This window comes from Neovison vison, chromosome 3, assembly GCF_020171115.1.
Source record: "Neovison vison isolate M4711 chromosome 3, ASM_NN_V1, whole genome shotgun sequence".
In the NCBI taxonomy this organism is placed as follows: Eukaryota; Metazoa; Chordata; class Mammalia; order Carnivora; family Mustelidae; genus Neogale; species Neogale vison.
This window is the reverse complement of record NC_058093.1, coordinates 90,977,076-90,987,601: the sequence shown is the minus strand read 5'-3', so window position 1 is coordinate 90,987,601 and position 10,526 is coordinate 90,977,076. Positions and strand designations below refer to the sequence as shown.

The 10,526-nt window shown below is 31.4% G+C and overlaps 1 protein-coding gene across 1 annotated transcript in view; it reads right to left on the bottom strand.

Moving 5' to 3' along the window:
* Positions 1-3,744: 3,744 nt before the first annotated feature.
* LRP1B (LDL receptor related protein 1B) overlaps positions 3,745-10,526 on the bottom strand; it is a 1,985,448-nt gene continuing 1,978,666 nt past the window's right edge. Inside the window, exons 88-91 of the mRNA XM_044242553.1 lie at positions 10,276-10,366; positions 8,974-9,118; positions 5,782-5,880; positions 3,745-4,321 (exon numbers count right to left, since the gene is read on the bottom strand). Coding sequence (XP_044098488.1) covers positions 4,181-4,321; positions 5,782-5,880; positions 8,974-9,118; positions 10,276-10,366 — 476 coding nt within the window. The 3' untranslated portion in view covers positions 3,745-4,180. The remainder of the gene's footprint in view (positions 4,322-5,781; positions 5,881-8,973; positions 9,119-10,275; positions 10,367-10,526) is intronic.

The following is a 10,526-nucleotide window of genomic DNA, read 5'->3' as shown; positions in this document are numbered from 1 at the left end:
TCTATATCTTCTTCTTGATGTGTTAACTTTCTGGGTATATTAGCAATGGAACTGGTAGCAGAACCAAAAAGTACCATTTTCTCGCTCTTTTTGTTGCTTTTCTCACATTCAAAATATATGGAAAAATCATTTTTTTGTGTGTGCTATATTATCTGGTAGTCATCTTCACAAAGAACTTCTTGAATCTCTCCTTTTCTTACAAGTTATAATTCAAGGATTTCTATTTAAATAATGATCCTAATTTATATCAAATTATATCATCTAATTTTGAAAAAGTTTTCATTAAGTTGATGGAAACTGGAATGTAGCATTAGGTGAAGAAAACAGCTTTCAAAAAGTGGTGAGTTATATTTTGCTCAACTCAGTGGGATTCCTAATCTTTTATATTTTAATTTTTAAAGTAATACTATATGAAAAGCTTGACTGTAAATAATAATAGTGTTCTTAGAGAGGAATCAGATTTCACATCATGATTATCTGTTTGAAGATATGGACATGTGAGAGGCTTAAGGAAAATAAGCAGTGTATTTTTTTTCCCTATTCCTTTCATCACATATACCAATTTCCCCAGTTAGGGTTTGGAAATTGTGGCTATTTTGCATATTATAGTTCATTTATAGTAGATATAACATACATTGAGAATTGAACTTCTTCATATCTGAGTCATCATAAAAACAGAAAGTAACATTTGTACAAGAAAAGTACAAGTTTAAATCTCAATCTCAAGAACCAACAAAATAAGCATATAATCGAATACAAAACAAGATAAAACATAATCATAAATGGCATTAAAGGGCCAAATAAAACACATGTATGTAAATTAAAATAGCCCAAATTTACACAAAACTGTGAGAGTTTCTAAATGAAACTTTCTCCCTTAGTTGGTTCTCCCTTTTTTGTGTTGTTTTGTTGTTGTTGTTTTATTGTATAGGCACTTTACTAATACCAAGTTTCTATAACTCATGTATCATCAGTATTAAAAACTTAAATACTTGGAGGGAGCGCCATGATTCTCATGCTGAGGTGCCCTTCCTTCCTTCCTTCCTTCCCTCTTTTTGACTTCGCTATTTCATCTGAGAGCTTTTCAATAGTGGAAGGTAGAACACAGCCCTAGACCATTTGTTCTTAATAAGTGTAACTTTTTTCCTCAGAAGAAATTTGGCAAAGTCTGTAGACATTTTGTTGTTGCAACTTTAGGTGGTGTCAGTAACATTTAGTGGATAGAAGGCAGAGATCCTGCTAAATATCCTTCCTTACAAAGGACAATAAAGAATTAACTGGGTCTAAATGTCTACAGGTTGGAACCACATACTTTGGATGAATAGTCATTTTGGATAAGAAGGAGAATTCACCAGGAAGCATTCATTTTTAAAGAATATGTTCCATCAAAGCTTGAAGGAATGTTTTAGGAAGTGATGGGTTATGATATTTATAAAGAATGGTAACCGCAGAGGAAAATTATACACCTGAATTTCTTGCATTTATATGAGTTTTTACATCAGAGAATTGAAAGAGCTAGAGCTATATAAGTAGAATAAATTTAAGTAGTTTAAAAATTATCTTTGTCCTGTAAAGATTGAAGGCAAAATAATTGCAAAAAGAAAGACTATGAACTCTGATGTGGACTTGAATGAACCAGCATGGGATGGTGAAGCACAATGTGGACATAACAACCATGATAATGTAGATGGGACCTCAGGGTTAAAAAGTATATCCTGAATTCTCTCAACTATGGTTTTCATCAATGCTGTAGTGAGAAAACAGGTTGTTGTGCCAGACTTTGGGTGTTAGTTATCTGTATATCATATATGATATGTTAATATTTATAACACTGGTAATTGCATCAAGACTATCTCAATCTCTAAATTCTGTTCCTTTCAAATAATAATTTCAGTTACATTTATAAAGCTTTGGTATAAAAAGTCCACTTTATATAATATAACTCAAAGACAGCTCCGGTAAATCAGACCTTCCTGTATTGCTTCTCCAGGATGATACTCCAGGATGATATATACCAATAATCATTCCACTTACAAAATAATGCCTACACAGAATCTAATGGAATCTGAGTTTTCCATAAAGTACACTTCCTTAGAGTGGGAAAGGCAGGAAGAGCTTTGGCTTATTTCAACACAATTGTCACACTACTGTGTGTATAACCTACCTCTCTTTCTATTGCAATATAAGAATCCATGATGAACAATATATCTTGGGGAAAAATACAAAACAAGGAAAATGTTTCTGCTTCAAGAAGAGAGAAAACGCTTTCTCTATTGTGCTTTTAAAAGTGATGTAATGAAATCAACCCAACCCAGAAAGTATGCTCTAAGGATATAACAAAAATTATGTCTCATGTTTACTAAGTTTCCTACGGATATTACAGTCCACAAAGAAAAGAATTTTCTTACTTTTAAAAACTACCCAACACAAGCACTTAAATATGTAGAATTTCATTTAAATAAGTCAGTCAACAATTTTTTATAAAGTCTTTAACACTTCATTGTAGAAACATAGGCAAAATGACTATTATAACCAAAATGAAAAATACTGTTCAATTTAAAAAATGTACTTAAACAAGAACCTGAAAAAGTTTATGATATGCATAACATTGTTCAAGCAAAATTGCACTAGTATTACATAAATCAATAGTTTATAAAGGCCTCAATATGGCAAAGTTTAGAAATAGGTAGTATGCATGCACATAGTACAACAAAAAGTCTCTTTATAAAACAGCAGTTTTTTTAATGCTTGTACAAAGGGATAAAGAGCAACCACAAACATATTTCATCTGTTAGGTTAATACATTATGACAGCTAAAAGTCAGTCATGTCTATCAGAGGAACAAAAAGCCCTCCATACCTTGTGAATAAATCTTTTGTGCCTTTAAAGATATCTGTATAAAAATGCTATCCTTTTTTATACAACTTAAATAAATCGTACTTATTTCAATCAAAATTTGAAAACAAACAAACAAAAAAGTGAATGGGGTCCATGTGTTTTGCATAACCAAAAGAAACTAGAGTACCAGAGTAACTGGTCAGCATTTACACTCTCCACCTTTGATTATAGACAAATAATTGTTCTTCTATAACCTGTTAAGTCCCTTAAGAATATATTTTGAATAGGGCAAATATTGGATTAGTCATACTGTATACTGAAAATATTTACCAACTACTCTATACTATAATGGCTGCTTTACCTCTTTCTCTTGACCTAGCAAAGAGAATGCATTCACGTAATTGAAGTTCTGTCATCAATTTGTGTGCTTATATATTATTGTTCTGTGTTCTGTGTGGTAAAGGATTGGGTTAATCTTCCACAAAATGCACATGACTAGGAAGAACTTCCTAAGGCATGAGTACCTATTGCCCTATTGTGCTCTAGGCTGGCTATTTACCTCAGGACTGAGGGAGAACAAAAGGTCTTATCCCATAGAAAGCGTGGTCTTTCCACTTCTGGTTATATTTTTGCTATGTTCTACCACCTAAATGTAACTGTTGTTTATAGGGTGTATATGTTTAGTATATCACATACAGTCCATTAAATTTTGGCAAACGTAATCATAGGTATTCATGCAAATTATTAATTGTATATATTTTTAAAGTTTTTCCTCAAAATTTTTATCTATCGCTTGGCAATCTAAGGCTAATTTCAAAGCAGGTGATGCTGGACTTGTGAGGGCTAGATATTTTCAGCAGTCTGAATCAACCTTAATGGGCACAAAGAAGAGAGTTGACCATTCAATCATTCTTCCATCAGTTTAAATGGAAAAGTAAAATGACATTGTATTACAGCTTTCAGACCATATAATGAAAAAGTGCTGAGATTCTCTTTGTTGATTAAGTAGAAACAAAAAAGTTCATATAAAATAGATTGCTCATATTCACACTACAAAGGAATATGTTGTTTTTAATTTTAACAAATCCAAAGGTGAATCATATCAGCAGCATTGTTGTAAATTGTATTGTAGTGCAGTTCTTTTTCATAAAAATACCATACAAATGGTCAATCAATAGTCATCAGCAAAAAGTAAAACCCAGAAAACTCAGAAAACAATTAACCAGGAGGAAGATAAAGAAGGAGGTAATGCTGATGCCAAAACAAGTATAATACTGTTGGAACATACAAAAGTAATCCTTATATTTTATACATTTTTACAGCATATAAAAGATATCGCTGATTATGCCACTGTCTCTCTTATCCCAATTTCTATTTTCTTTGGAAGCAGTTCTTTCCTTTCATCAACACTTCCTAAGGAGTTCCGACAATTTTGCCCATCCATATATAGTTTTGCATACACTGGATTGGAGTAATTTGTTGTCTGCAGGAGAAAAAAAAATAGATAAATTCAATTTTTATCATCAATTCTGACCACCTTAATTATTTTCTAGGATGTCTGTCTTTCAATATTAACACTTATATGCAATACATTTAATTTTCTAAATAGTAATTATACATATGTAATTTAAATTCTATTTATAGGCTTTAGTTGACTTTTGTTTGGTATTAGATAAAAACATAATTGTACATTTTTCAGGTAAGTTGTGAATCTAAGTAGAACTTTGACATAATAGTAAAAGCCCGAGGATATCTTTGTGAAGACAATATTCACTGAGACTTTATTTAAAAGCATAAAACATTAAACCAAATCATCTTATTTCCAGTCCATGTGTTTGCCCCCTTACTACCACAGCAGTGGCAGGAAGGAGGTGTTTACAGAAAGTAATCAAATTGCTTGAAGCTTATAATTGTTTCAACAGGAAGTTAAGAACCAAAAAGAAAATAATAATAAAATATATTGGTGGAATAGACTTTAAAATAAAGAGTATTTTTGCTTCAAATAACTCATATGTATTTATTACTGGAAGTACTTTTGGACACTTCCAAGGAATTGTGAAGTTCATTGTCATCTTAATTTTCATAGAAACTCAGAGCACTTTGAAGTAGAATTGAGACATACAGAAGTGATCTCTTTCAGTTGAAAAACATACAATGTTTATTATTTTATTAATTACAACTTAACCTAAGAAATCATTGCCTACTTTTTGTTTAGTTTTGTCTTCCCAAATACAGAACACTAAATCTTAGTTCCAACAAAGAAACATATAATCTTTGAGCCATGCAAATGAAACAACCATGATAAAAAATGAGAATGAAAAACACCTGATGGGAGAGAGGTACGAGGGAGAACATACTCATCCCTAAGAATTTTTATACCCCTCTTTTGATCCCTCTTCCTTCTACCATAAACCATGTAACTCAAAATCAAGTACCTTCCACTACAAACTAGTTATTTAATTAAAAAAAAATTAAAAGTGGTTTCATTAAGCCATTTCTAATTTCTCAACATGATGCCACATTTTGTAGTATATTTTTATTTAAATTGACATCAAAGTTGCAAATACTAAACAAAACATCTTAATAGGAAATGAATAAAGCCAAACATGAATTTAAGTTTAAATTATTCAGTTTAAATTTCTGGCTAGAGATTTCTAAGAATAACAAATACTCATTTTTATTGTTAAAGTGCTGTGACATTTTCAAAATCAGCAGAAGAGATATTTCTACTTAATAGCTTGTCTAAAATGATAACATGTTTTCCATGAAATCTTGCATAAGCAGGACATCTAACATAAGCCTCTGATTTTAATGCTGTTTTGAAATCTCTTGTTAATTAAAAACGCAATTAAAGACAGCCCCTATCTAAGTCTAGCCATCATCTTTCATTGTGAGGGGTTCTGTGATGGAATGGATATGGAATAATGAATTTTCTTCTCTCACCCCAGCAGTGAGTGGTCCTTTCAAATCAGAGTTTAGGTAGATGGGAGGCGCTGTGTGCGGAAGCTTGAAAGCACTGGACCCTCCCCCTATATACCTGGCCTGTATGTAAACAGAGAATTTTAGTTTCCAATCTAATATCATAGAATGATTTTCATTGACATAAACTCATATTAAGTCATAAAAATAGCATAAAAATTCTCATTAGCCCTGGGACACAAATGGTGTGTTCATCATAGCTTTAATAAATTGAGAAAAAACCATAAATATTGGATCTGTGATTTTAAAGTAGACATTTCTGTTACATACATCTTACTGATAGACACGCCATACATCAAGATACCTCCATACATTTCTATTTATTTAACTTCATCCTTCCCAAATAAAGCACATCTTTGTTAACCACTCTGTGAAAAATACACAGCACTCCCCCACTTAAGGTTTTGTCCCTTTGAAAAGTTCTGATGGTAACCCATTTTGAACACTGAAATATATGACTGCTTCTAATTAAAGATTCATCACCACCCTATATTTAAAAAGAATTAAAAATGTTACATTTAAAAAAATCTTTATTTTGGAAATCTGACTCTCCAGATGAATTATTAATTAAACTAGTTCACTAAGTCTCTGTACAAGAACACTGACTTTTAAGTTTTCTTGGATCTAAGAGCAGAATAGCCAAACTAGTACACTCATATTTGGGATGAAGTATTTGTTAGTGATCCAAATGGGGGGAAAACTAGGCAAAAATTTGAAAAGCATAAAAAATTAATGTACAAATTTGAAGAAAATTAAAGGTGAATTGAAAAAACGTTAACTATTGACTCAATGAATAATCACAAAGTTTGGGATGGGGGCAAGGGTCTCAGAAAAACATTTTAAATATAAAATCAGGTCAATATTGCCTCTTCATTTTCTCCCACAAAGTTTTCATTGAAAAAATACTGAAAATAATCTAAGTAACATTTGAGATGAATTTGGACATAAAACCAGTGAATACTAATTTCCTTTTTTGTAATCTTCAAACTGTTCTGTGATTGCCTCCATAGTCAAATCTTTTTTTAACTTTACTTACTCCTCCAGTTATTTTGATTAGAAGGTATGATTGAAGTATAAATTTTATCCATTTTGAAAGTAATGAAAATGCTCTATAAAATCCTCTTTATGTGCAATACAGTTTGTATTTGATCACATCATGACTATATCAAACCATCACGACTCAGCAGATACCCTATGAAAACCATTAGATTATTAAGGTTGCTTTGGTGTGGTCCTCTGCTTTCTATAAGTGTTTATACCTATAAGGACTAGCTGTATCTTTTGCAGTTGCTTCTTATGCAACAATTCATATTTACATTTCAAAAATCAGAAGCTAGCTAGACTCAGCCATCTAAATCACATTAATGTAATTTTGATCAATCAGTCAACAAATTGGTAAATAAATATTTATTGCATGTTATGTGCAAAGTATATTAAAAGTGTATCTGAGGGGCACTAAAGCATAGTTTTATTTTCCTAGAGTAAATGTGGAAAAATTTTTAAATGGAGTACTAAAAAACCATTTTCTTTAAGTATCTAAAATTGGCTTAATTCTATCACTAGGAATAAAAATGATGGGGAAAATGAGAACTCTCCTTATGAAAAGTGTATAAAGTATGTCCTCATCAGTTCATATTATACTTACAGACAGTGTACTTCTTCCTAAGAAAAATTCAAAGAATATGAGAAGTCTATTATTTATCTTCTTCATAGATAAGTTATCAAATAACAATGTGTACCATATATAAAGTCTTCCATTTTTTTAAAAGATTTTATTTATTTATTTGACAGGCAGAGATCACAAGTAGGCAGAGGCAGGCAGAGAGAGAGAGGGGGGAAACAGGCTCCCTGCTGAGCAGAGAGCCCGATGCAGGACTCGATCCCAGGACCCTAGGATCATGACCTGAGCTGAAGGCAGAGGCTTAACCCACTGAGCCACCTAGGCCACCTAGGTGGCTCAGTGGGTTAAGACCTAAAGTCTACCATTTTTAAAGTAGAAAACACTGAAACTTAGGTTTCTAAGTTTTATTTCATTAACAATTTCAAATGTAGGAGTTAATTAATGAATTAATAATGAAAAATAAATATAAATTTACTTCTAATTAGGAAAAAGTCCCTATAATATCCTCTGATAGTGTAAAAAATTTATACATGCACTAATAATGGATTCTTTTTCTGAGAAATAACTATTTGACCATTGATTTCAGGCTCAGACAATCTGGCCATGGATTCAGAACTAGCCTGAATGTATGGGACTCTATTCAACATCTTTGGGAACAGCTATTGCTATGAGTGCAAACCCATTTGGACATAGATTGGTTGCTGTGATTATTTACAATGTAAAGGTGCATTTTGAACAAAGGACGTTTAATATGTCAGAAAATAAATTAGCTACTCAATAAATGAATGAATAAGCTAAGAAAAATCATTCCATAATAGCAAATTGATGTTCTTAATTCACAGTAAAATAGTCTATCATTCTCATGTAAAATATAAAGATAATAAAGTAGAGTGAATCTTTGTGAGTTTACTTTATCTGGATAATTGTATTATTTATCTATTTCTCTTTAAAGCTGCCAATCTGAGCATATAATGATAAGAATAGAAACTTTACCAAAAGAGTTAGGTTTTTAGGCTGTGTCTATCAACGATACAACTCAAATCGATAGGAAGGCTATTATAGTAGAAAATATTTTTCAAAAGTAATTTGATTACGAACAAATCCAAGGGCACAGCTTAGTTGAATCAATGAAATACGACTAGAAATAAAATACCTGTTTTGACAATGAAGTCCTGTACTCTTTTTATTATTAAAAAATAAATCAGTATTTTTATACTAGGCTATACATTTAGATATGCTAGAATCTCAATGCATTTGAGGTTCCTTATACATATAGGTTCCTCATACATGTTTACCAACTTAATGAATGAATACATATCTATTTTCCAAAACATGTTTTTTCAACTTCATGCTTCAGGTGAAAGCAAGCCATAACTTAATTTTTTCTTTTAAAAAAGACTATAACATTCAATACATCCTAAAATTCTTTACTGTAACTTCAGATAAAAGAAGTGCTGATAAAATTCATGACTGCATTATAGATAAATGACAGAGAAATGTTAGTGCTTACTGTCTGCTATCTTAAAACATATTACCTTTGTTGCATCTACTATAAAACCAGGATCTAGAAGACCTCCATCGTTGTGATCATGATCCACCTCATACATGTTATAAGATGGATTCCCAATTTCTACATTGATTCCTCCATTGATAATAGGTTGTCTTCTAATAGTTTTTGTCCTAGAATATGTGAACATTAATGTAAGTGTAAACTAACTCAATATTACAATCATGATACATAAAGCTATCACATTCGTAGATTTACTGACTTATTTTAATATAACTCACAGAGAGTTCATAAAACGTATTCAAAACAAATATTTATCTAGTCATGAAAGAACAAAAAAAGTAAATGTGGTAAGTTATTTCTCTAAATTATTTAGATTTGACAGTAAAAAATGCACTTGGAACATATTCCTCTTAAATAGCTAATACATTAGTTGAAACAATATTCACAAATTCATTATTTTTAATGCACTTTTACCCTTTATTTCTGAAAACTATGACTAAAAAGTAGTGATAAAGAATCTTTGAAATAGATTGTTTTCTTTTTTAAAAAATTTATTTATTTGACGGCGAGAGAGAGAGAGCACAAGCAGGGGGAGGAGTAGAGGAAGAAGAAAGGGTAGAGGGTGAGGGAGAAACAGGCTCCCCACTGAGCAGGGCTCAATCCCAAGACCCCAGGATCATGACCTGATCTGAAGGCAGATGCTTAACCAACTGAGCCACCCAGGCACCCCTGAAATCGATTGTTTTTAATCCCCATGTCATGCTTTTTAAAAAACTGACTCACAAACACTTGGTTCTGGGTAATAACTCCATAGATAACCTATATCTTCTAGATGTTTATAATTATATGTTCACATAAATTGAAAAATTTTACTCTCAGGAATATATAAAATAAACCAATGCAGAATTTTTGAATGAAATGCCAAGTTGTGATACATAATACATATTCAGGATCATTGTATTGACATTACTAATCTTAAACATTAAGATAACAGGGTGCGCTTCAGAGACTCCTCCTGTTTCATGGAAAAACTGCCAAAAATGTAAAATTCTGTTGAAATTTTAATTAATATGTTCCCTTGTTAGTTTTATTAGATTATATAAATAGAGCCATTCTGTCAACATAACAAGGGAGAAGAACATTCTGAATTATACTCACTTTAAAATGAAATAGAAGGATAAAGGGGTTTGAAAACAAGATTTTTCAGTTGGAATAACTAAATCACTTTTTAAGAATAAAAAAAGAAAAGAAAAGAAAAAACGCTACATTTCTGTAACTCTGTGTGTAATTCATTTACTGACCTTTTGTTTAAACCATTGAATCTTACCTTCTTTTTCTTTTACAAAGCACTAAACCAATTACTAAGGTGGTTATCAAAGTCACCAGGAGAACTAGAGGTACAATGATGGCAATGCTTCCTGAAAAAGAAATGAATTAATAGGTGAACACATAAATAGAATGAATTAAAGAGTGATATAACTGAATACTTTATTCTACCAAATCTTTTGACCACGGATGTAATGAAAAGTAAAGCTAAAGCCAAATATCTATATTCTTAGTTCATATATATGTTAGTGA